Source organism: Lissotriton vulgaris, chromosome 3_1 (assembly GCF_964263255.1).
Source record: "Lissotriton vulgaris chromosome 3_1, aLisVul1.2, whole genome shotgun sequence".
NCBI lineage: Eukaryota > Metazoa > Chordata > Amphibia > Caudata > Salamandridae > Lissotriton > Lissotriton vulgaris.
In genome coordinates, this window is record NC_141689.1 from 2110644577 (window position 1) to 2110672248 (window position 27672).

At 46.3% G+C, this 27672-nt stretch overlaps 1 protein-coding gene across 1 annotated transcript in view; it reads left to right on the forward strand.

Moving 5' to 3' along the window:
• Window positions 1–27672, forward strand: part of NFXL1 (nuclear transcription factor, X-box binding like 1) — a 680877-nt gene that overhangs the window by 23355 nt on the left and 629850 nt on the right. The window contains exon 2 of the mRNA XM_086962681.1: window positions 19594–19863. Coding sequence (XP_086818807.1) covers window positions 19623–19863 — 241 coding nt within the window. The 5' untranslated portion in view covers window positions 19594–19622. The remainder of the gene's footprint in view (window positions 1–19593; window positions 19864–27672) is intronic.

Below are 27672 nucleotides of genomic sequence, written 5' to 3' on the forward strand. Positions count from 1 at the left end.
ACATGCAGAGCACTTTGCTATTAAAGGTCATAATTAGTGCATCACTCTATCTATCTATCGCCCTCTATCTATCTATCTATCTATCTATCTATCTATCTATCTATCTATCCATCCATCTATCTATTGCCCTCCCTCTATCTATCGCCCTCCCTCTATCTAGCTATCGCCCTCACTCTATCTATCACATCACCACAGCATCACACAGCACCACCACAGAATCACTCAGGGGCACCACACCATCACTCAGGGTCTCCACAGCATCACTCGTCGCCACCACAACATCACTCAGCACCACCACAGCATAAATCTGTGCAACCATTTAACAACAACTGGTTCAAATATGTTCCATCAATGTTTTAAGCTTTATTACAAATGTCACAAAAAGATGTTAATGTTTCACTTCTGTTCTTGGATTTTCGTCACAATAAAATACACTGAACATAATCTTCACAAAAGTTATTTACAAAAGTTAAAGCTATTTCCATTATAAATTACAATAACTTTAATTTAAGTATTCCTTATTAAAAAAATTAAAAGCCATTGTTATTTGTAATATCAATACATCTAAGTTACGTAAATACAACACATATTGCATTACAAATGCTATAGGTGTCACATTTGCGAAAGTTAAAACTATTGGCATTGACAAAGCTATTAATTTTGCTATTTTCAAAACCAACACATAAATAAAATATTTGTCATTTACAATACCAATAGCTCAAACTTTCCTAATACGAGACTTATTGCATTGCAAATGCTTGTTATCCAAATTGTTCTGCACAATTTCGGTCTACTCTTACCTCCCAACAGCCAACTGTTTCCCCATTTTAAGCCTTCACTTTGTCCTAGATTATGCTATCCCTCTCCATCCATTGGTCTGTTCAATTCCTATTCACATTTTATTTCTCCTCGCAATAGCATGGGGCAGTGGGTTGGCTTACAGCTCACTCCATCCAATAGCTCTCTTCACTAAGAGTGACAGCAAATTGCTCTTCCACATCTGAGAGCTAGTTGCCTCATTTCTGCTTTCATTTGTTTTTGCTGTGGTTGATTTTGTACATGCTGTTTTTTTTGTACGAACATGCACAGCACTTTTAGTTGGCAATCAGATTATTATGTTAACACTGTTAATATAAATTTCATATGCTTGCAGAAAAAGCATGTTTAAAAATGGCAAGCTTGTTAGTGCCGGTCTTAATAGCTTTACCAATTTGCAACCTCAGTAGCTCACACTTTCACTAATGCAAGACCTATTGCATTGAAAATGCTTGTGGCCAGATGTATGACCATTGAATTTTGCGAATCACAAATTCCAACTTCGAACAGCAGTGTCTCATACACTGTTTGCGATTCCCAATGGGGTGGCAAATTGCATGTCTCATGAATAAAAATGAGGCTTTCGCAATTTGTGACCCCAATGGAAATGGCTGGTCCTCCCAGGGACAGTTGCTTGCTGGGGTCAGCAGATCACCATATCTGGGATTGCTTTGTCAATAAATCAGTTTATTTTTTTTAATGCAGTCCGCTTTCATTAAAGGAAAATGGGATGCATTTAAAAAAGAAAAATTAAACTTTTCAGTTTCATTTTTTTAAGGGCAGGCAGTGGTCCCTGGGACCACAGCCTGCTCTTAAAAATATTTTCTAACACACTCACAAAGGGGAAGGGGTTCCCTGGGGACCCCTTCCCATTTGCAAGTGCTTTACCACCCTTCTGAGAAGGGTGCTAAACTGCTAGTGTTTTGCGACTGCAATTGCAGTTGCAAAACAATCATACATTGGGTAAGGACTTGCTATTAGAAAGGGACACCCTTGGCATGCCCCTTCCTAATAGCGAGCCACTAACCCTATTTTACGAGTCGCTAATAGATTAGCGACTTGCAAAATAGGGTTAGTACATTGGGCTGACCTATTTTGCGGTCGCAAAGGGGCCAAAATCCCCTTTCAGATGGCAAATAACGGTCATACATCTGCCCCCAGATCTCTTCTCCCTCCCATAAGAGACATAAGCGGGGAGAGTGGAGGATGAGGAGCAGAGGATTCATACATAGTACTGGAGACTTTGAAGGCTTTTAAAGATGATTCGAGTAAGGACAACTCTAAAGCAAATGTTCAGAGGTCCATTGGAGATTTCCTTTCGGCATCATATGTGTTTTCAGACAGCAAGGGTTCTCTGCCTTCTGCAGATCTCAAAGAGAAAAATATCTCCAAGTAGGTGTTGCCGAACATTCTTTCTCATGTTCGGGAAAACATGGTGTTTCCAGTGGTGGAGTCCTTCCTCTTTTCAGGACAATTTGATGCTGTGGTTTTGCAAACCTCTCATTTTAGGTGTTATTAGAAGTGAGTGGAAAGATCCTAAGAAGATATCGCTTCCATGGTTCATGACAAACTTTATTCTTTGGAAGTCTTGGAGAATGTTTTGCCAGTTAGTCCAAAATGCTGCAGCTAGACTGCTTCTAAAGCTGACAAACTTAACCTCCACAGCTCAGCTATTGCATGAGGTCCTCTAGCTGCCTGTGGAAAGAAGAATTAATTTTATAACATTGTGCAACATGCACAAAGTACGATCAAACACTGGCCCTAAGTAGCTCAGACACCTGTTCTCACCCTTTAAACCACACCTCTCCCTCCGATCTAGCAACTGCAACCTTTCTTCTGTTCCTAGAATTGAAAGAACACATCAAGAAGACCATGCGTTCTCCTACCTAGGACCCAGACTGTGGAAAGCAATGCCCCAGCCACTTAGATCCTGTCAGTATCTCTCCAACTTTCGAAAACAACTGAAAACATGTCTGTTTGAGTAAATTATCCCATCACACTGAGAATGTACCTTTTGAAGGACTGGTTCCGGGAAACCCACTGTGGGTAGCTGCACGCTCTACAAAATATCAATAATAATAATAATTTGCCGGATTTTGTCCAGGTGGAGTCCCATTGTGGCCAATTTGGAGGATCGTTCATCCATGGCAGAGGAGAATATACTTAGCCACATCGCTGCTTGAGAGATTCCTCTGCTGTGCTGGACAGCAATAAAAACGGGTGTGGTCATGATGAGCTTAGCTCGTCATGAGCACAGGAGCACTGTACTGCATGACGAGCTGAGCTCGTCATGAGCATGGAAGGGGTTAAAGACCCTACGGAAAAGAAAGCAGACTCTTCTTTAAATAAAGTTTTCTCTGCATCTTAGGTTGCGCTCAGAGCTGGAGTTTATGGGACACATACAACTCAATCTTTGTTTCAACTCGGTTTATTGAAAAAAATGATGTTTTGCTTTTATAAATAGGAATCGTACATACATCATCACATGACGTATAAACTAATAGGAAGGCAACGTAAGTATTCAGGGCATCGCACGGTATATGCAGTACATGCAACATTTAGGAATCAACCATAAAATAGTACAGCTGATAGAAGAGGGTCTCATTGGGAGAAATACTTATACATTTCGTTGAAGAAAATATGTTCCCTCAAATACAGTCTAGTTAGCTTAAATGAACATAGAAGCATACAGGATCGTAAACCTTGAATATACTTAAGCAAATATACAACTATAAGAAATTCTCAGTGATATGAAAGGTAGGAAAATATCTTATATAGAATCCAAGTGAAATTAAAACAAGGTTTTATATTCAGTAGCCTCCAATAGATGTAAAACATATGAGGATTAAACATAGAAACACTTAGGAAGAAAGCAGAAAAACCAGGGAGAACCAGGAGTTTATAGGGCTTGGAGAGGGGGGTCGCACCAATTTTGGTGGGGGCCCTAAGGCAATTGTTTTCGCTTGTGTATAGCTTTTATGGAGAAGGGAGGCTACTATCAGTCTCCCGCGCCGGGGGGGTGGGGGGGGGGGGAGGGGTTGGGGTCCTCTCGCGTGGTATCTCTAGAGTATGGTAGGAGAGAGTCCTCAAAAAGTGGGAGCGCTCGCAGCCTTGGGGGGTCGTAGCTTGGGGAGACGTAGTTTGGGAGAGATGGTCAGGTGTGTTTGAATTTAGTATCTGTATGGGTGAGGCGGGCTGTCCATTGCCATGACATGCCATGGGTGCAAGAACCATGCAGAGATTGGGGGGGAAGACATTGTCTTCCATTGGAGAGCTATAGATTGTTTTGCAGCTCCCAGCATCTGCATGATAAGGCGATAATCTGAGTGTGTCATGGTTTTGAGTTGCGTTGGTCTCATAACCCAATAAGGTTACCGGGGAGGAGTTTGGTATAGGGAACCCCACTGTGTCCATGGTGTGGCTTATGAACTCTTTCCAGCACACCCCCAAGAACGGAAATGCCCACAAGATATGAATAAAGTCCACTGTTGCTGATTGGCATCTCCAGCATAGGGGGGAGAGAGTAGGAAGCATTTTGTAGTACCAGCGAGTCATTAGTTTATATGCTGATTCACGTTGGATGGTGCTACTACAAATTCTAGAGATGTCACGCCATAGTTGTTCCCAGTTTTGTGGGTAGAACTCTTCACCTGTGTCCGGTATCCATTGCTTTTGGTATGTTTTAAGGAGACAGTTGGGTTGTGAATGTTGTAGCACCTGATGTTTGCAAGATATTGGACCGCGGGTGCCTTCAAAGGTTCGGACTAGGGACTTATAGGGGGTGAGCGGTCTAGTGGCTTCCAGACCATATTTGAGAGTAAGCAACCAGTGGCGAAGTTGGTAGTATTGAAGTCTGTTGGCTTCAGAAATATGGAAAGATTGCTTGCGTTGTTCAAAGGTTTTAAACGTATTGCCCTCGAAGAGGTCCTGGATAACTCAGCACTCCCCCTGATTCCAGGATGGAAATTCCTATGGTTGTAAAGCCAGAGGGAACATGGGATTTCAAGTGATGGGTGTATTAAGTGAGGTGAAGGTTGTCAGGCCTCTAGAGATCGCGATCCTGTCCCATATCTCAAGGACTGTTTTCGTGGGGGTTGCTATGTATGTGCTGCGGTGTCCCACCCTTCTGGAGAGCCAGGCTAGGTCCCACAGGGGCCTACAAGCGACTGCCCGGTCCATGTGGAACAGGTGTTTTCCACTCTCACAAACCACCCATTCAGATATGTATCGAAGATGGGATGCCCAATAATATTCCAGAAGATTATGACAGGCGAAACTGCCGCGATCCTGAGGCAGCATAAGCACTTTGTTTGAGACGCGTGGATAATCCTTGCCCCAAATGAAGAAGCTTAGGTCACGTTGAAGGCTTTGGATGTCTACCTGAGGAATCGGTGTAGGCAGGGTTTGAAACAGGTAAAGTATTTTAGGTAGAAGTGTAATTTTTACCGCATTAAGGTGACCCAACCAGGAGATGGGAAGCTTTTTCCAGCGTTGCAGTTCTTCTCGGGCTTCTCTTTGACAAGTTGGCCAATTGGCCTGGGTCCAGGATGAGATGGACGGGGAATGGTATGATTCAGAGCGTTAGACTTGGTCATGTTAATCTTAAAGCCTGAAACTAATTCAAAAGAGTGGAGAAGCGAAGTTAGTGCCAGAATAGAACTGGCCGGGGTAGTAAGAGAGAGTATTAGGTGGTCTGCGAACAGGGATACTTTATGATTGCGGTCTCCAAAGGGTACGCCCAGTATATCTGGCGATTGGCAGATACTGATAGCTAGGGTTCCACTGCTAAAGCTAAAAGGAGAGGGGAGAGTGGGCAACCCTGTCTGGTGCCCCTGTGTATCGAGATTGGAGGTGTAAGTTGACCGTTAATTCGGAACCGCGCTGTGGGGGAAGTGTAAGGCGCCATTAATTTGGAAATCATAGTTTGTCCTAGGCCTATTTTATGGCGCACTGCACGCAGAAACTGCCATTCGACTCGGTTGATGGCCTTCTCAGCGTCGAGAGATACCAGACAGGCGGGGTGTCTGCCTTTAGATCTTTTCAATAAAGTGGGCAATACGTCGAATGCTGTCAGCCCCCTGGCGATGGCGGATGAACCCCACCTGGTCTGGGTTGGTCATTCCCGGGAGGCAAGGTTCGAGCCAGTTCGCTAGTATCTTAGTATAGATTTTAGAATCTGAGTTAAGTAAGGCAATAGGTTGGTAAGAAGTGCATAAAGATGGATCCTTTTCCGATTTAGGTATGAGAACCACCTCAGCTTCCGACATCGTGGGGGTAAATCCCGTTGTGTCAGAGAACATATTCAAGAGGTAGAGTAAGTGGTCCTGAAGTTGGGGGAGGAAAGCGCTGTAAAAGATAACTGGGAGGCTGTCTGGTCCCGGAGTTTTATTCAACAGAAGCTGTTTTAGTGCTCTGCATAATTCGTCTAAGGTGATTGGGTCCTGTAGCAATTTCGCATGTTGAGGGTCAATGGGTTCCCAGGGGCATGTACTAAGAAAAGAGAAAGTCTCTTCGGGTGAGTGGGTGTAGGCAGCGTATAGTGTAAAATGTGGCAAAGGTGTGTCCTTTGTCTTGTTCAGAAGAGGCCCAGGTGTTGTCTACATGTTTGATTTTAGAAATATGTGCTTTAGTAATTCGAGCCCGAAGGCGACATGCTAAGATTGCCTCCACCGTATATCCCACCTTGAAGAATTTCTGCTTAAGTGACAGAAGTGTTCGTTCTGCCTCATTAGTGCGATGATGTCTCAGTTGGCCCCGTAGCATGGCGAGGCACTTCTTGTGTTCTTTTGAGGGTGTTGCGTGGGCTCTGCGTTCTAGGGCCTTGATTAGTTAAATTGTTTTCAACCAGGCGAACATCTCTGGAGTGGGCAATAGCGATAGAAAATATGAAACTACGGATGGTTGCTTTTAAAAGCATCCTATTGCGCGGCGGCAGGTGGCTCCGGGGAGGGTGTTCGCGTCAAAGAAAGCCGAGATCTCCTGACGAATCTCAGCCAGATCTACTGGGTCCCGTAAGACATGGGGAGGAAGGCGCCATCTGTAGGGGGCATCGTGTCATCTACCTGGGAAAGTCACTGCCACATGGGAGTGACCTGATATCGATATGTCTGAGATATCGGCCAATACCAGGGAATTTCATCAAAGAGCGGTGAACATGTTAGAAGAAGCTGTAGTCGAGTACGTCCAGGGAATGATATCTCCAGGCGTCCTCCAGGCCTGAATCTGTAAGGTCCCTCATCAAGGCAGCTGACATTACCGCTGTATTCTGATAAGTGGCGCACTACAATCCAAATCGGGATCCCAGACCATGGTAAAGTCACCCCCAAGAATCACTGAGCCCTCCGGGGAGTGCAAGTGGTCTTTCAACAAGGATCTGAGGAAGGCATCCTGTGCCTGATTAGGCGCGTAGATATTAATATGGGTTAAAGGATATGCACCCAATTGGGTTTGGAGTTTTCAGTACCGGCCCTGAACATCCTGCATCACCCGAGGAGATGCCCTCCCCAATTTGGATTTAGTTAATATGGCAACCCCTGCTGTTTTGGAGGTGGCTGACGCCCAGTATTGATAGGGGTATTTCGGGTGTGTCATAAAATGTGTATCTGTAGAGAGCAAGTGAGTTTCCTGGAGGAAGATAATGTTGGGGTCTTGGAGGAGTAGGTATTGCCATATCTGTTGCCTCTTGTTAGGAGAGTTAAGCCCTTTGACATTAAGGGGGAGGAGTTTGATAAGTGGTCAAATTATTATGGGGAGTAGTCGAGGGCGTTGTTTTAGCCGTGTGTGGGAGATTTATGTTCCCTGTGGAGGGGGAAATAGAGCTTGTGGAGCAAGTGGCGGATACCTCCAGTGTATAAACTATGCATATTAAATTGTGAGAAGATTGTTGTTGAGATCGCCCACCCCGTGTAGGGATAGAAAGGAAAAGGGGGGAAAGTATCAGGGTGTGGCCAACAGGGCCTGTAGGGTGTACTGCTATTCTTGGAATAGCTCGGAAGTCGAGACAAGAGCCATACTGAGGATTTCACTCCTCCGAAGGGCACTACGTGTGTGGGGTGGGGCGTAGTAAGGGCAAGTGTGGGTAAGTCAGGCTCCGTGAACTGCAGCAAGGGTCAGGAAGGCGGTAGAATATGCCAACCTTTCATCCACCAGAGAGAAGGATTAATGGGGTATCAATTGAATCAGGTGAGTGGCCTCTATGGCCAATTGTAGTTTTCTTAAGACATGGGAGAGTATGCCAGATATCAAGGCGTCTGAGTGCCCATCAGAGGCGGGGCAGGAGTGAAATCTGAGATGCAGAAGAGAACAAGGGTCTCCTCAAGGAGTGGGGAGCCAGAGAAGGCTTTCAGAATATTTAGCACAGATTAAAATTAAACTGGTTGGAATGTCATGTTTGTAGTAAGGTCCACAGGGATTCGTCATTGAAAGAGATTTTATGGATAGTGCAGGACAGAGTTGGTGCATAGTTATGAATGCTTCAAACCGAGGTCTCCGAGTTACGGGCTGGTGAGTGAGGAGTGCTCGTGGTGCGGAGGTGGTTGATGATGTCCTGCTTTGTTTGCGAGGAAATCTGTTCCTTTGCTCGAGATCTGTGTTTGGGGGGGGGTAGGAACGGTGCACCACTCTGGCCGTGTCGCCTCCCTTCGGGGGGTCCGCGGTGAAGAGGGAGCATTGTTGACCAGTTCTGCTGGGATTTGAAGCAGTAGCTTCAGATCTTTCGAGGAGCGGAGGGCATGACGTTTGCCTTCTCCAGGACAAAATCACTGCAAAAGTATGGCCCCTTTGGTATTTCATTTTAAGATCCCGTAGTTTGTCTGTGGCCGGTTTAAATTCTTTGTGTTGGCGGAGAGCGACGGAGGCAATGTCCTGAAAGACTTGAATAGGGTGACTTTACGTTAGGTTCGTTTCTCCTCGTACCTTCTGGAGAATGGCTTCTGTTTCTACAAAGAAGTGAATTCGAGTGAAGATATCTGGGACGAAGTCCGGGCGACCCCATGGCCCAATAACTCAATGTGCTCTATCAAAAGCTGGCGGAGAAGCATTCTCATCAGCCCTGATTGTATGCAGAAGGTCAGCTTAAAAAAGGCATAATATCTTGGCCCTCCGCTCCTCGTGGGACTCCCCTGATGCGGATGTTATTACGCCGGCTTCTATTTTCTAAATCTTCTTGCTTCACCTGCAGACTAATATGTTGGTCCTCCAGTTCAGCCATTCTACGCCAAAGGCTCTCGTGATCCTCTGCACGTGTATCCATTGTACGCTCAAGGTCGTCCATCCGTCCCCAATTTCCGTGACATCCATTTTTAATTTCCAGTAGAAAATAGGTCATAAAAGTATGTGTAATTGGTGCGGTCGCCGAATCGCCAATTACAGAACTCTTGGAGCCTCAGTGGTAGGCTTCGGCTGAGGGTTGGATTTCAGCCGTAGGGAGGCAATAGGGTTGTCTTTGGCTGAGGTAGTTATGGGATATTTGACCAATTTAGTGTGTGGTGTGGTGAGGATTGGATTTCCCTCGATGCAGTAGTTAATTCGAGAGATTCAGGGATTCAAAGGAAAAATTGCTGGCGCTGTCGTAGGGAGTCCACGTTGTAATCGTTATGTTCTCGCTGTGACTGGGCAGTTGTGGATCAAAACCCTATGTGTACCGGTGAGAGCCCTAGGACAACGTAGTCTATCCAAGGCCCTCTCGCAGTCGTAGCGAGATCGAGCTCTAGGAGTAGTTCAGAGGAAGGGCTTCTAAGGAAGGGCTTCTAAGGCTGACGAGAGAGGAGAAGGAAAGTGAATAAAGTCACTGGATGAACCCCGCTGGCGAGACCCCCAGCTCAGGAGTTAGAGGTTAGAATGAGTGTGTTGAGGTGCACAGGGGCCGAGGTTGCACGCCCAGCTCCAAAGCCCTGTGAGGTGTGTTGCTACCCACAGGAAAAGATTGTGCACCCAGGTCGATGTTGGCTGTATTCAGGTGTAAATGAATCCTATTATCTCAGGAGCAGGCCCCTTCCACTCCTCGCTAGGTTTACCCCTCAGATGCAGACGGGAGGGCCAGATCTTCATGGGGGGCCCACCAAAGGCCTACAAAGGGGGGGGGGCAATATAGAGCCCCGCTGCTCGAGCCCCGCAGCCCATCCCCTCGACCCCTGAGAAAATTGACGTTCTGTGTGATCTACCTCCGTGGGGGCCAGTGGCAGCAGGAAAAGCAGTGGGCACCAATTCCAGTTATTAATAGGCACTAGTCCAGTAAGGAGGGGTAAGTGAGAGGGTGAGGCTGCCCAAGGGGTCAGGAGCAAACTGTGGGCAGCCCCCCTTGAGTCTCCCCTGGAGGCGTGTAGCAGGGCTCAGCCGCACTGAACCGTGCACAGGCTGCCCTTCGGGTGAAGGGAGTAGATGTATGATTTGCAAATGAGCCCAAGTAGTATTCAATGAGAGAAGGGGGATGAAATGAAAAAGACCCGGCTGCGCAAAGTCGGCACCCCCTGCCCCCTCCTTTCTCTTCCACAAGCACCTAGTTACTGCAATGGTATCTGCCTGATTAGTGCTAAATGTGGGGCCCGCTGGCTATGGAGCAGATGAGGGACCAGTGTCCGGGCCAGATGTAAGGGTCGCTTCCAGCAGTCTCCCCCCAGAGCACCACAGTGGGTAGAGACAGCAGGCAAGGAGTACAACTCAATCTTTGATTACAGACTTTAAGTTGTTATTTAAAATGTTAAAGAGGGGAAGGATTGTCTTACTCTTCTAGTATCCTTGGAATGGCATATTGAGTTTCTTCAGACAAATCTTTTGATGTGGTTAGATCCTCCGCTCTGGGGAGTGTAGCCTCTGTTTCGGCCAGACAGAATCTGTATTTAAAAGACTTTAATACAGATGTGGCACAGAAAGTAACCACCCTTAAAATGCCTTTTGATGGCCAGAAATTGTTTGGAGCAGGATTGGAGGATAAACTCCATTGTCTCTTCATGGAGAGGAAACGCTCCTCCTCTTTTAGGCAAGAGGTGTCCAAGTCTTCCAGGTCTTCTAGATGGAAGTCTTTCAGGCAGCCTTTCCGGGAGGCACACCTCCGATTTTTCTTCCAAGCTCCAGGGAAAACCGGCATCTTCATTTAGTTATTTCAGGAAATAAAAATCATCCTCTGGATTTAAAATGCTGAGACTATGTTAGGCACCCTTACAGGTCAGCAGATGGATAAGGGAGTTTTTCCTATGAATGTAGTTCAATAATCAATAGCATTTTAGACTCTTCGGCCAAGTAAGTAACGATACGCACCCCTGTTCACCGGAACGCCATCAAACGTCAAGTCCTGATGGAGGGAGTGGCCTCTCTTATAAAGAAAGTGATTTGTCCAGTACCTACAAAGTAGAGAGGACAAGGGGTTTATTTAAATGTTCTACCCGGAAATGAAATCCTCTATGTGATATTGCCTGGCAGACTTGAATTGAATGTCTATATTGCGGATGTCCAATTCAAGATGGAGACCCTTCAGAGGATTTCCCCATTAAGTCTGTTTCAGAGTTGGATAATCACACTATATTTAATTGATACCTATCTACATATTCCGGTTTAAAGAAGGATTGGAAATTCCTCAGATTTTCAGTTTATGTTCTTCCCTTTTGACATAAAATTAACTCATACGGTAATCAAAAAAATGATGGCTCCAGTAGTTGCTAATCTTCCTTTACGGGGGATTTCAGTTTACCCTACCTTGACGAATGGCTTCTTCACGCTCCTTCCTTCAGGAGATCTTGAACTTTTTGGAGGGCACAAAGGGAGTAATGAACAGACTGGACCTTCTCCTCCTACGCAAATGTTAGCTAATGCCCTCCCAGGAGATCAGGTTCATAGCAGCCAATGTCCCGGACAGATTTTGCACTGTAAGTCATGTGGCGACATCAATTGGTCTCTTGGTGGAATCCAATCTTCTTAGTTTAACAGCTTCTCATATTAGGGTGTACGCAACACTCTGGCAGATTATTTGAGCAGGTTATTTATTTTGTCAATCAATCTGTCTTTGTCTCCAGGATCTTCCTCCGGATCTACAGGAAGTTCGGCCATCTGTTTCTAGATCTGTTTGCTTCAGAGGCTCGAGGAGGTTTTGTTCAAGCTTCCAAGAGGAGGGGGCATGGGCACGGATGATCTCTGTACTTTCCCTCCATTTCTTCTAATCTCAAGAACTTTGATGAAAATACAGCGGAAGAGAGCAGAGGTGATACTGATTGTCCCGTTCTGACCAATGCAATCTTGAGTCTCTCTTCTACAACGACTGTGAATGAGTGGAATAGGAGGGAATGAATAGAGCAGCTGAGGAGGCCAAGATGAAGACAGCGCATCTACCCTTGAGGCAACTGAATCCTGATACAGATAGACGAACCTCGAAATTTGAGTGTTCTCTCTGGAAGCAAACGGTTCTAAAAAAGGCTTCCTGAACCTTTGGCATATTTGGAATAACACTAAAAGTGTGTGAGAGAGAGAGAGTGTTTCAGATGAGATGAACATTCTGCTTCCTCTGTCTGCTACTTTATTATCGTCTCCTGTGATGTGAGCTGCTGTCAGGGAAAGAAGATGCTTCTCAATGCAACCGGATTGAGTGAGGCAGATTTTGTTCCCCCTTGTCTGTTCACATACCATACTGCTGCTGTGTTGTCCGTCCTGATCATCACATGCTAATTCAGAATGTCCCTCCTGAACTGTAATAATGCTAAGAAAATAACACACCACTCCTTCTTCAACGTTGCACTGCAACCCAAAGGCCTAGCATCCACTGTTATGATCATTGTTAGTGGAGACTAACGAGAAGATCCCCAGCTCACCTATACTCTTCTTCAAGTTCATGGAATATGGTTTCCAGTACTTCACTTGGTGAGCCTGCAGATTTCCCATATAAAACCAGCTAGCATTTTCCATATGTATAAGAACATCATGTCAATGAAGTTAAGTGTTCATCTCATCCCAACACCTTCTATTCTTTAGGAGCATGGAACAGCCATTCGCTGAGATATAGAAACACACTCCACCCCTGAAGATGAAGAGCGACCAATGGCGCCATCTATTTTGTAAAGACCCTTGGGGCAGACAAGATGCCAAAAGGCAATACCTGGAACTAATAATGTCTTTTTAGAGCAAAAAACCTGAGATATTTCTGATGCGACACAGTTTGGGGGGGATGTATAAAAAGGTATCCATATGGTTCATGGCGATCATAAAATATCTGTCTGGAATGATTCTTTGAACTTTCTCCATATTGAATGGAATATTCCTTCTCTATTTGTTCACCCCTCTTAGGTCTATAATCAGTCTGTACTGACCCAAGGGTTTGGGACTAAGAAAAGTCTTGAATACATACCTCTTCCCTGCTCTGCATCTGGAACCGGAATCACTGCCACCTTCTTTACCAGAATGAGAATTGCTGCTTCCATTACTGACTTCCGAATTGCATCCTGGGGCTCTGGCGTGGGCGTGTTCCCAGAATCCAATGGAGTTTCCAGAAACTCTGTCTGATATCCTTCTTCACCACCTGAAGGACCCATGCGTTGCAAGTAGATTTCTCCCTGGTTGCAAGAAAAAAAATCGTAATCTTCCACACTAAAAATGCATCTTCCCGGCATAGCCAGGAGTGTTGGTTTCTGACTGGTGATCTCAAATTTCTCTTTTGCTCACCTTGATTCCTACTTCCTTTACCCTCATGTCTTTTATAAAAGGACTACTGCTATTGTTGCTGTTGTCCAGCTCACCTTGAAGGCTGGCGATATCAGAATTTGGAAAATATACGAGAACCTGATCGTGAAGTACCACCAATCTGCCAAAAAGACTGCAAATGTTTGTTCTCCTTGGATATTCTATGTAACTTCTGCTCAAGGTCAGAACCAAAATAATTATTACCCTCAAAAGGCACTTTTACGGCCACTGCCTTCTGTGCCGCATCTGTGTGCCACTCCTTCAGATGTAGATTCTTCAAGCCGAGACGGTGGCACACCCTGCTATTTCCTTCAAGAATGTTGAAGGAGATAGCAGATAAATCTCCATCTGTTCAGGACCATCCATATTCTGCAAAAACAACTTAAATAAGTTCTTGTTATCCGAGCTAAGGGATTGAGAAGAGTAAGCTTCGTAAATGCCGGCTCTCATCGCTAAATTCGCCCCTGCGTAGGAATTTTACAAAGCTGAATCCATATTCATATCAGTATGGTCATATAAAATACTATTTTCCACTATAGATGCTCTGCCAACCAGATTGACAACCAACGAATCCACAATCACAGATTCAGGCAAGGATCTCTCAACCTCTTCTAACGCATAAAGTCTAGACCCAATGCTTTATGCTGCTGGAACTGCCTATGAGCAGGTTCAGAAGAGGTACATGGTAAGTCTTTCACGGGAAATCCCATATTTTGGTTTACTCGGGGCAGAATCTACAACAGCTTCTCTTTATCAATATATTTGCCTTTTAAGTCCGTAGGAAAGACAGCAACATTCTCCCACTCCAGAATTGGAAATAGGAGGACTGGTCATCATTCAAGGGTTTACAAACTTGAGGAATATTAACAGAGGTCATGGTCTCTATCTCATATCTGTATGGTACCTTTGGCAGGATCACAGAGCGCTTTGGCTTTGATATGATCTCATACGCTGATGATACCCTGCTGATGTTTATGCCAGGCCATGATTTGGGTGGAGAAAAAGAACGGTTTTCCTCAGGCATGCCAGCATTCTCAGACTGGATGAATGAGAACTATCTCCAGCTGAATACAGATAAGACCGAGATCATGCTGTTTGGTAAAGCCTCTCCCTCCTCGCCGCCAAGGCTTGGAACACCCTCCCCATTCACCTGCGACAGACCCAGGACCTGCCAACCTTCAGGAGACTTCTCAAGACCTGGCTGTTCGAACAGTGCCATCTCCCCCCCCCCCCCTCTCCCCCATCCCTCTTAGCACCTTTTCACCCTCACGGGTGAGTAGTGCGCACTACAAATACTTGCTTGATTGCCATCTGGGCTGATGTTTAGTGGCCACAGCAACTGGGAGCCTCCCCTGTGCCCAATCAAGCAGTAAAGAATCTGGGGATAAAATTGGACCAGGCCTTAACTATGAGAGAGCACATTCTGGCCACCACTGGCTCATGCTACCATTGCCTATGCCTATTGCCTTCCCTTACCTCCCTATCTCTGCCCGGAGAACGTTGGTTCAGGCCATAGTAATAAGCAGACGGGACTATGTCAACACCCTGTTGGCAAATGTCAGTGAAACACTGATCTCTATACTTCAGGTTGTTCAAAATACGGCAGCAAGGCTTGTGCTCAACTGCCCTTCTGGCACCTCTTTGGCGCCTCTGCTGAAAAAACGACACTAGTTGCCTGTGAAGAAATGCTCTTATTTTAAAATGTGCTGTCTCGCATATAATGCCCTAAAGGGCAAAGGCCCACTTTACTTTCAGAAAAGAATAAAAATGTATGCCCCATGCCGTAATCTAAGATCTGGCTCAAAAGACTGCTGTACGTCCCTCGGATCCGTCTAACACACAGTCGTGGAAAGGCTTTTTCCTACCTGGCCCCCGTGTACTGGAACAAGCACCCTCTTCACGTATGTTCTTACCCAAGCTACTGTAAATTAAGGAAACACCTCAAAGCCCACTTTTTTTAAAAGTAGTCGCATGACTATGACATTGTTTATCAGCAATCCGATCCAGTCAGAAGACTCAATTTTAGTAGGGGGTAAGGACAAATTCCACCTTCTGTCCCCCTCATCTTTCATTGTAGTGCCCTAATCCCCCTGTGCCTGGCATAAGGGGAACACTGGTATCCCATAAGGAAGATCCAAGCCTGACAGGGTCCCACGTCCCTTTTCCTGTCTTATTTATTTATTTATTTATGATATTTATTAAGCGCGATCAAATGCCCATGGGCATCTCGGCGCTAAGACTTATTGCGGGATTCTCCATTACTGGTTCATATGAGGGTTACTGATTAAACAGCCAAGTTTTTAACCTTTTGCAGAATAACAAAAGAGAGTGACTCGTCCTGATTGACGGTGGCAAAGTATTCCACAGTGGGTGCCATGACCTGAACCGGCGGTCTCCCCAGGAGACTGTCTTGGTGCGTGGCACCACTAGCTTATTCAAGGTTGAGGATCGAAGTTGTCTAGGGGGACAGTAGGGTGTCAACTGGTCTTTGAAGAACTGAGATCCTTGCTTGTGCAACGCTTTATATATGATGCATAATGTCTTAAATTTGATCCGGTTTCTAATCGTAAGCCAGTGATAATGACTAATTTTTTCGGCAATAGATTTATGTTTGGGGGTTCTGGAGAGCAGTCTTGCTGCTGCATTTTGTATAGTCTGCATTTTGTTAACCCCACGGATCTGAGCATTGGCAAATAAGCGATTACAATAGTCTAGTGAGGATAACACCAGGGAACTTATCAGGGTTTTTCCAGCACCATCTGGTAGGAAGGGGATGATTTTCCTTACCAGTCGCAGCTTGTGAAAAGCCGTTGCCGCTATTTGGTTGGCATGGGCAACGAAGTTGAGGTTTTCATCAAAAACAACTCCCAGGTTCCTAACCCTGGGAACCGGTTTGGGCAAAGCTCCAAAAGATCAGGGCTACCAAGCGGGCGACCAACCTGGTACAAGTTGTCCAAAAATGAAGACCTCTGTCTTCTCGGAGTTGAGCTTAAGACAATTAGAGGCCATCCAGTCTCCAATTGCTAGCATACCTCCTTGGAAACGTTCAGCCACCCTTTCTCCATCATTATTGATGGCCAGCACTAACTGAGTGTCATCTGCATAGGTCCGACACATAGATATTAAAAATTGTCGGACTCTGGGATGAGCCTTCAGGAACCCCACAAGGCAGAGACAGATTAGCTGACTGAAACGGTCCCAAGGTAACAGCCGGTGTTCTTTCGGACAAAAAGGAGGCCAGTAGATCTTTTGCTGCCTGTCGAATGTTCATTTTTTCGACACGATTGACCAAGATCGAATGGTCGACCGTGTCGAAAGCCGCAGATAGATCCAGTAACACTAGCACTGCTGTCCCTCCCTGATCTCGAATGACTCTAATGCCATCAGCGGCTTTGATCAAGGCAGTTTCTGTGCTGTGGAACTTGCAGAACCCAAATTGGGTATTATCCAATTGGCGATGTTCCTCGATGAATTCTGACAACTGGTGACTCATCGCTTTCTCTGCCACTTTTGACAGGAATGGAAGGCTGGCTATCAGTCGATAGTTTTTTAAGTCGTCCTTATCTAGATGCGGTTTTTTTAAAAGTGGTTTTAGGAGAGTGTTTTTAAGTATGTCTGGATAGATCCCTGATCTAAACATAGTATTGCAGACTTGTGTGATAACCGTTATCAAGGAGTCCATGACCGGAGGGAGAATTTTAAAAGGGCAAGGGTCCAGGGCTGATCCAGTTTTAATGGATGTAATAATATCCGCTGTTTGAGACTCCGTAATTTCGTTAAAGTGGGTTAATGAAAAATCTGGAGGAGTGATGCTTGTGGAGTGAGTGGTAGCGTTGGTCTTGGAGGAGAAGGCTGAGTAGATGTCATTAACTTTTGTGAAAAAGAAGTTTGTCAGCGCTGCACAAAGGGATTGAGAGGGAGGAGGGGCTAAGTCAGGGGTGTTCCCTGCTAGATGCTTTGTAATATCATAGAGTTGTTTATTAGAGTTCTTAGCTTTCTCTATTTGTTCGCTAAAGTACTTCTTCTTAGCCTCTATGATCATTGTTTTATATATAGCAAGCATCTCCTTACAGCGAGATTTACTTTCTGCGTTGTAGAATTTCCGCCAGTGCCTCTCCCTATTCCTACAAAGTTGTTTCTGTTTCCTAAGTTATTCAGTAAACCACGGTGCCGAAGGCGCCATCCTATTTCTGGTTACTGTTTTAAGTGGTACCAATAAATTTGTGGCATGACCTAACGAATCCTGGTATTGATTAGTAGCTATGTTAGGGTCTGTGGATATGGTGGGCCGGGTACTGTCCAGTAAGGCTTTTAGGTTGGCGTTATTTATATCTTTCCAAGCCTTAAAAGGTTCACGACTGGAAATCGACACACTGATAGTAGGGGCCTCCTTGGTTGTAATTATACAAAGAATTGCATGGTGGTCAGACAATGGGAGCGGGAGGATATCTTTTATATGAATACCCTCTAGGTAGGAAAAGATGCCTTCCAAGATATGACTGACATTGTGGGTGGAAGAAGTAACCAATTGAGGGAGCCCTAGGGTTTCCATGTCTGATAATAAAGAATGCATTTCCTTATCTTCTAATTTCTCTAAATTAAAATTCAGATCACCTAGGACCGTTAGTGACTCTTCGATTGCTAGTCATTCTAGAATAGTACCTAAGTTGGAAAGGAATCCAGAGCATGCTCCTGGTGTCTGTAAAGGAGCACACCTTTGAAATTATACGAGGGGGCCAAATTGATAGCAAATTGCATGGCTTCACACGTGGGTGAGGGGATCAGGGAAGTCCTCACCCTAAAGGTGTCGCGAGCAATTATAGCTAGCCCGCCCTCTCTTTTGACCTGTCTGTCCTTACGGTAGACCTTAAATCCATAAGGGACAGCAATTACTTGATCTGGGTCGGACGTGCTGTCCATCCAAGTCTCAGTAATGAAAAGTATGTCTATTTTCCTGTCATTGATGAGATCCGCTATGTCCTGTCTATGCCTTCCTAATGAGTGAGTATTGATAAGCGCTATGGTGGTGTTTATAATTTTCCGGTTGTTCTTTTTACTGGGATTGGCCATGTTGTTAACAAAAGGTATAATGGACTTACAGTGAGGACATGTCAGCGTTGTTAGATTTAAGACATACTCTGGATCGTGCCTTATACAATTACTTGCTGGAGGTGGACGTAAATCGTCCAGTGTTGTTTTAGAGTAGGAGATCCTGTGTTCTACGCCATCTGGACCAGGGGTTGTGGCCCCGGACCCGATCTCGGCACGGACGGGCGCAGACGGGCTTGCCTTTGGCGCGCCCGACCGCTGTGCGGACGGAAAGGCATGGCCCTCTTATGGAATATGGAGGAGGGCGGGAGGCGTCCTGCAGCTGGACCACAACCCTTTCCTCCCAGTAATATGGCGGCTACAACCCTTTGTCCCACGGCGTCGGCACCTAATCGGCTGCGCCGGGGATCAGGGATCGGATGCAAGGAGCTCTAAGGTGCGATATTTTCTAAGCACAAGAATGTCCGATCTCTTTTTAAATTAAAACAGGCTATTATTAAAATATACACAATTCTTAAAACAATGCTTAAAACGTGCAGGGTGCAAGAGAAGTAGAGGTAGAACCCCCGACTTCCGCCTCAGGGGCGAAATACGCAATACGTCTTGGTCAGGCCGGAGAAAAAACAGGAAGTGACGTGGGTAAAAAGGTGGTTTCTTTTCCCTTCCTTGTTGAGGTGGAGCTCACCTCAAAAGAAATCACTTGGACGAGGACTGTGGATGTAGGATAATGCCATTTACTTTGTGAAGCCAACTAATTTACTAACCTCATGGCGGTTAATGACTGGCAGGCAATGTGGCTAATTTGTTCGGCGTCAGTCATGTTGCCTTCAGGCCTGTTCAAATCGCTGCAAAAGGCGCAGGAATTAATGTTCATTTTCATATTATTAATTATCCACAAATTAAAAAGTATACGTGTCCGCTCTCTAGGGCGTGTTGCACAGATTCAAATATTTTGGAGAGGTTGTGGTTTCAGTTTCTAGTAAATTGTATGGCTACTTTGATTAATTTTGACTTGCAAAATACATTTAGGTTTTTGTATTTACTGATGTTTGTGGTCTTCTATTTCAGGTTCCCTTGCAATATTTGAATTCTAGAGGATGGAGAGTGCTTGGCGTCAAGCTGGCCGAGGTAGGGGCAGAGGGCGCAGTGCCAGTGCAAATGATGGATCGCTGATGGCTCCTGGGCCCAGACCAGGATCTGAGAGAAATTCCTCTCATCCAAAAGGTGCCCCAGCTTCTGCTGCTAACTTAAGTCCCATCAGTACTGGAAGGGGAAGCACTTCTTATGCTTCAGTCAGCAGCCGGGTGGTAGCCGGCAATTCCAGTACGTCTCCAAAAGGTAAGTACTGGTAAATCAAGCAATCAATCTATCTCTTTATTTGATTCAGACATCAGAGCCATAACATACATGTTAAAGATTACAGACATATAATTGATTAAAAAGAGAAAAGGAAAGTATTAAAATTACATTAAAAATTACATAGTATAACAAGCATTTACAATGCAATGGTTTTGCCTTTGTTAAAGTTAGAGCTATTGGCATTGCTCTTGACATTATTTTTATTTATGTGTTTTTTTAAAAACATAAATAAATGGCATTGTCATTTACAATGCAACTAGCTTTATCTCTCGCAAATGACACACGCAAACACCCACAGAGAGCCCCCCCACACACACAGAGCCCCCCCACACACACACACAGACACACAGAGCCCCCACACACACACAGAGCCCCCCACACACACAGCCACACAAAGCCCCCCACACACACAGCCACACAAAGCCCTCCACACACACCCACACAGAGCCCCCCCACACACTGCGACCCCCCCCACGCACTGCAAGCCCTACACACTGCGACCCCCATTTCAATAGATGTGTGATGCTTACCTGGTACTAAATTGGTCCCTGCATGGCTGAAAGGTTGAAATGGTGTAGGAGGCAAGGGGACAAATGTGAGCATGGAGAGAAAAAAGTATAAGTTTGAGATTAGTGACTAGGTGAAAATAAAATCAGGAAGGACACAGGGTGGTCTTTCCAAATTAGATGGTCTATTTCAGGTAGAAAATATCAGTAGGTTCTTTGTGTTCTTGAGGGGGGATAGGTCCAACCGGCACCATAATCGGACGTTTATTGTTTATACCCATTCACAACAGGCAACTAGGCAGGATGGCCGTCTCAGAGCCCAATCAGCAGTGAAGCAACAAGGTCCCTAAACCTCCGTAAAAGCATGTGTAACACTGAGGGGCCCTCCTCAACACACACAGGGCTTGATAGAACTTAATTAGTTCCATACTGACAATTATTGCCAGACCAAAAATGTGTTTAAAACAGTAACACACACACTTGATATCTAGGAGAGCTCACCGTGTAGCACTGCAGACCCCAATTTTACCCCCATTTTTGCCTGCACACCCTAAAAACGACCACATACAACATGTATACACTTTACGCGTTTAATAGCAGTTGACTAGGAAGTTCAGAAAGCTTTTTACAAGCGAGTAGTCCGCCTGTTCACGTTTTTTCTGGGTTTTCCGCTGCTCGAGTTCGCATTTTTAACATGAAAAGCAAAAGGAAAAATACAAACAGACTCGATGGGCTACTCAACATATCTAATAATATACAACCGGATATTTGCGTGTCTAAAGTTCAAAAATGGGTTTTGGCAACTTCCAACTGAGCGTTGAAGGGACTGACTGAGAAATGTGTGTCTCCGAGGCAGGGTGACAGTGTAAACAAGCATTTACAATGCAATGGTCTCGGCAATATTAAAGGTAGAGCTATTGGCATTGCTCATGACATTTTTTTGGGGGTGTTTTTTTTTTAAAATCATAAATAAATGGCATTGTCATTTACATTGCCAATACCGTAATCGTTAAATAAATGGCCTTGTCATTTACAATGCCAATAGCTTAATCGCTCGCAAATACATGACCTATTGCATTTTACACCCACACAGAGCCACACACGCAAAGCCACCCACACACACATAGTCAACCACAGAATCTGCACTCTGCACTCTGCACTCTTTAAGACGCCATACTTGGAGTTGCCACGTTGTCCTGTTAAGAATTAACTGTGGGCGCATCTAACACCAACACCATGTTGATATGTTAACGGGACACAGTAGCCAGCTAACAAAGAACAACGGTTCAACTGGCCAGCGCCTCAGATTCATGAGCGTCACGTTTATAAACCCGGCCTGTTTGCTGTACTGATAACTAAAACCATGGATGATCCTTTGTATCTGATTCCCCTTGTGTATGTTGTGAGTGCTGACCTTTAACCCTGCAGCACAGATTAGTATTTGCGTATCTTCGAGCTTGCATAGAATGAAACCAAAAAGCAAGCAAGGCGCTGCGCACATTGTGGGCCAGCGGGGATGATTGTAAACGAACGACGGCTGAAAGAGCCGCGCTTTTCCTGGTTGTGTGTTCAGGGTCTCTCTGAAGGGAAGGGGGGAATGCACAGGGCGGTTATGCGCTATGGCCTTGTTCAGGCCGCGGCTGCCTTGCATCGCGTGGGAATGTGTTCACTTTTCTGGCTTCTTGGTTTCAAGACAGGTGATGTCATCACTTTGTACTTGCAATATATCTTTGAGATATAATAAAAAACATCACGCTGGTGGAGTTTTCCCACAGGTACCTTAGCTTGTTGGTTGCTAATCTCCCGGATGTTAGGTGGTCTTAAAGGTGATGCGCTGGCTAGTCGTGGGTACTTGGTTTTAGTGACGTAACGTAACATTAGGCACCACAGTGCGGGGGGATGGGAGGAAGGGGAGGGGGAGAGCTGAGCTCCAAGGGAGGCCTAGCCCCAGAGCTCCTGACTGGGTCTGGGGAGGGGGTGTACTTTGCAGGGGGCCCTTTCACTTTTGAGGTGGGGGTGTTGTTGTAGTACTTCTACAGTCTGCTAAAGCACGCAGGGTGCTTTTCGGTGCACCCCGAGAAGAGGAACTGATTCAGGCGGTGAGACTGTTACCGCCATCCAGATGGGGAAAAAAACTCTGCGCGGATGAGGTGTTCAAAGTCCAGTTGGGGAAGATATTGGAAGCAACTTACATTACAGCTATTGACGCAGTCAGCTGACCTGTCCACATGCTCTTGTCATTTCAAGAATAACCTGTACCCAAATCGGCTTTCTTCATAGCCATCCAGTGACTGTCAAATGCCACTAGATATTGCTGAATTTAATTTACGTTGAGCTGGACTCTTTATAACCCATTAGTCACAATGGGTACGTACAACTCCTATTTTAATTTTCGAGCTCTGATTTGAAATTATTTTCATCCATTTGAATGCCATTTACCCTGAGCTATACATAAATATGATTTACCTGTTTAACGGCTGCGCTCAGTACACTATCGAAGAAGATCCTTAACCCAAATACTCGCCAGGCACTCCAGATCCTCTCAGCCCATCTGAAACCACAATATAAATGGGCCCTTGCAGCCAGCTGATCTGTTCACATTTAGACTTTGTGGTGACCTTCAGGCCTTCATTATGTGGAAGGTGGTAACTGCAAAACAGAGGCCAAGAATAAAGGGCAGGCTTATTCAGATATCTGCCTGCTTTACAGAGTTTACATAGATATCTAACATGAGAGTGGAAGTCCACGCTGAGGTGGGTCAAAGGCGTCGCCGCAAAGTAGCAAGCTGTGCTCGAGCACTGGCAGGTGAACTGGTTTAGGGATTCTCAGTTAAATGAAGGGAAGCATGGACACGGAGGAGGATAAGAGACAGAAGAGTATGTGGATGCAGGGAAGCATGGACGGAGAGGAGTATGAGAGATAGAAGGGTAGGTGAATGAGGGAAGCATAGACATAGAGGAGGATGAGAGGTAGAAGGGTAGGTGGATAGAGGGAAGCATGGATGAAGAGGAGGAGGAGAGGTAGAGGGGTAGATGGATGGAGGGAAGCATGGACGAAGAAGAGGATGAGAAGCAGAGGGGTAGGTAGATGAAGGGAAGCATGGCCGAAGAGGAGGCTAAGAGATAGAAGGGTAGGTGGATGGAGGGAAGCATGGATAGAGAGGATGATAAGAGGTAGAAGGGTAGGTGGATGGAGGGAAGCATGGATGGAGATCATGATAAGGAGTAGAGGGGTAGGTGGATGGAGGGAAGCATGGATGGAGATCATGATAAGAAGTAGAGGGGTAGGTGGATAGAGGGAAGCATGAACGGAGAGGAGGATGAGAGGTAGAAGGGTAGGTGGATAGAGGGAAGCATGGATGGAGAGGAGGATGAGAGGTAGAGGGGTAGGTGGAGGAGGGAAGCATGGACGAAGAGGAGGATGAGAAGCAGAGGGGTAGGTGGATGAAGGGAAGCATGGCCGACGAGGAGGCTAAGAGATAGAAGGGTAGGTGGATAGAGGGAAGCATGAACGGGGAGGAGGATGAGAGGTAGAGGGGTAGGTGGAGGAGGGAAGCATGGACGAAGAGGAGGATGAGAAGCAGAGGGGTAGGTGGATGAAGGGAAGCATGGATGGAGAGGATGATAAGAGGTAGAGGGGTAGGTAGGTGGATGGAGGGAAGCATGGACGGAGAGGGTGATAAGAGGTGAGGGGGGTAGGTGGATGGAGAGAAGGATGGATCGACGGACAGGGGACAAATGGAAAGAGTTTAGATTGAAGGGGTGGATGAGAGAAGGGTGGACAGAGGGACAGACACAGATGAGTGGGTGGATGGAGCTAGGGATGGCTGGGTGGGAGGAGAGAGGGACAGATGTATCAATGGAGAAGTGAGGGATGCCTGAGAGAAGGGTGGATATGGAGAAGGAAGGGGAGCAGGTCAGATGATGGAGGGAAGGAAAGAAGGGTGGAGAGACGGGCGGATGGAGAAAAGAAGGATGGATGAATTATGGATGGAAGGAAGGAGGGGAAAAGACAGGCACAAAATAATAGAAGGAAAGAAGGATGAATTGGTGGAAGAGGACTGAGAAAAAGATGAGAGAAAGAAAAATGGAAGGATGGATGGAAAAAGACAATAATCGAGAACTGGAAGGACTAAAGAAAGACGGTCCCGCACCCTGCTCCCCGGGCTAGTGTCGACCCCACCCGCTGGTTCAGTGTTTCTTCGGATCCGTTCCAAGTGGGGAGCATCCATTTTTCTTGTGACGCCCCTCAAGAAAACTAAACCCACAAGCACCAGAATGCAAAGGTGGTTCCATTGCTTGGAGAACTCCCCAGGCCCGGGTGGGGGCTTCAGTGTGAGTGCAGGGGGCATGGTACCTCCCTCCTTCCCGCCCTGCTTACCCGGTGGCAGTCTCTGCGCTGCGCCCTCCTACTCCGAGTACCACCTGAGCTGAGCTGCCCGGCTGGACAGACTGCCCACCGCCAGCAGGTCGTCGGTCAGCGCGCGCGCGTCCATCCCGGGTCCTGGCACCGTCCCCGCGCCCGGGGATCCGACTCCTCTTCCCACGGCCTCAGACGGGAAATGCCGCCCCCTCGGAGGCGCCGCAGCTAGCACCGGCGAAAGTGAAAGCACCCGAAGCCGAGTGGGCTGAGTATCGGTGGCCCACACGCACATACCAACCCCGAAAAGCCCAGCCTAATTTTAGAAGTGGGCTTGCGGTTAATTATCCCGGCTTCCCCAGAAGGCAAAGAGAAAGCGTGTGATCTTGTGCACACCGATTTATATAAGGCGAGGCGCCTCAGATAAATCGGCGAGCAGCGCTGCACGAAATTTACGTGCAAAGCAGTGCACAGCACGAGTTTTTCAGTGAGAGCTGAGAAACAGCAGGATGTAGCAGGAGGGGCGATTCTCACCGAAACACAGTTCATTTATCTGTAATGTCAAGAAATAGACTCAACAGCATTTTATCTTGACGTGCTCCAGTGGTTAAATTGGCAGCTTAAACCCAGTGTAATGGGAGGAATTCTTGCAAATAGTCGAACCGCGGACAAACGCTCTGGGACAGGAAAGCACCTGCCCCCTCTCTCCCAAAGGGACAGTTTGTCCACCTTGGCCATTCCTCTGCAAACCCCTTACCTCTCAAGTTGTTTTCCTTTAGGCTGGGTACTGTTTGAGTTTTGCGCCCGTGAGCACATTTCTGCGGTGATGAAGGCCATAGTCAGCGCTCTGCCACTCTCCATGAAATCTCCGGCGCATCTATGCTGCGAGGCGGTGGACAGCAAAGCGCCCTGCCCGGACACTCGCATGGTGACACTGCGCAGCCCTGCTGGATCCCTCATTTGTTTTGGTTTGCCGCTAACCAGGCAGCTTTCCTGGTAAAACCGGTTTAGGAAACAGGGATTTCAATTGAAGGCAGCCACACACTACCTCCAGGGATCCTTTGAGGCAACGTCCTCCGCATCTCCCGGGGTTCCCTCCAGGCCACGGGAGCCCCGCGGGCGCCGCCATACTGCTTGCCGTCTTCCTCTCCTTCTTCCCCCGGGCTGCGGGGGGCGGGCACTTCCGGCCGGCCGCGCTAGGATTGGCCGGCCGGCCAGTCACGGGGCAGGAGAGACGCAGAAGTGCCGGCAATGCCGGACCAGACACGGGGGCGTTCCCGGCGTCGCGTGACGTCGGTAAAAGCCAAAGAATCTCGGGAACGCCCCCGTGTCTGGTCCGGCATTGACGGACAGGCCCCTCGTCCAATGGCAAGGCTCCGTTTACGGAGCCAGCCAATCAATGACGAGGGCCGAACCAAAGCCACACTACAGTTCTCATTAGGTTTTGCTGCGGAAAAAAGATGCGCAGAGCGCATCTTTTTGGCGAGGCAAAACCTAAAAAGGCAGTCAAATTATACTTGCAAAAAGCAATATCTAAAAAGTTAAGATCTAATTTCTAATGCATCTCTATTTTAGATCTGTATTTTATGACTTGGCAAATCATATGCAAATTCAGTATGAATGAAGTTGCAAATACAAAAAGCAGATTTATGTTCAGTAAAATTCATGGTTTTTAAAAGCGGTATGATCTAACGTTTCCTCAGCTCGCAATAAAAACGCCAAACGAGTTTCAAATGTAAAGTTCTTTGTTTGGAGACTGCATCACAGGGACCTGGGGATGGATTCTCCTCAAAACTGCCTTTCAAAGGGAACGAAACCAACAAATGGAAAGTATTAACATGAAACCTGGTTAAAACAAATCCGTGTTGAATATTGGTAACCTTTATGAGGTAAGGTTGAATAACACCCTTATGTAGTAGAACAGGGTCTCTCACCATTTACATTTCATGAATCATTTGATTCCCTCATATTTAGACAATACTTCATGAGAAGTGTTCTAAAATCCTGTTTACTGATACCGTGCAAAGTATCTGTCTCATCATAAAAGCTGATAATGTCCTCCTTAAACCTGGACGTTTGGTTAGACTGCGCACTTACTTTTCAGGCACTGACAAAATCAGTGGCTGGCCGCTATTTTGGACTCTTACACGGTCTGAAGGCGCTGCTCGGGTTCTTTGACACTCAAACACGCCAGACCATTATCCTGTTCACTATCCTTTCAAGACTGAACTACTGTATCTCCCTGTACCTGGGTGCTAATAAGGCAGGCATTAATCAACTGCAGAGGGTGCAAATCGCTCACAGAATTTTCAACGCCCAAGCCCCTTTCAATCTAGCCAATCTTCTTGTCCCCTATGTACCAGAACGCACCCACCGCTCCTTCAAGAGCCCGGGCTGAGGCTGGTCATTCTGAGTTTTACCTTCTTCTCTCTGGAATGCTCTCCTTAGCACTATCAGGAATATACAGGACCATGAGGTTTTCAGGAGGGCAGTTGAGACCTGGCTCTTCCCCTGATTATTATTCTGGCTTGCCCCTGCTCCTCGGTTTGTACCTGCGGATCTAGCCCCGGGATGACCCGTTGCTGGGGCAGCCATGCGCTCTACAAATCCGATAACATAACATTATAATACATACCCTTAACATAAGATAGCGAGAGAATTTGCTCAGCTGTATCCAGTGTAGGCAATCCAGCACAATTTTTCTGTTTTAAGGCAGCTGCCGGCTTCAACCAAATTGATTACCTTAGAACTAGAGGAGAACGTTTAATACAGTCTGCTATATATGGTATAGCCAGCTGTTGATGGCAGATTGCATTGGCGCAGCTGAGTGGGACTGCTAACATTCTCTTTAGACAAGGATTTTCTATTGTCTGTGATATCTTAACACTTGCATTGGCCCATATGACTGCCCCAAAGAAGGCTA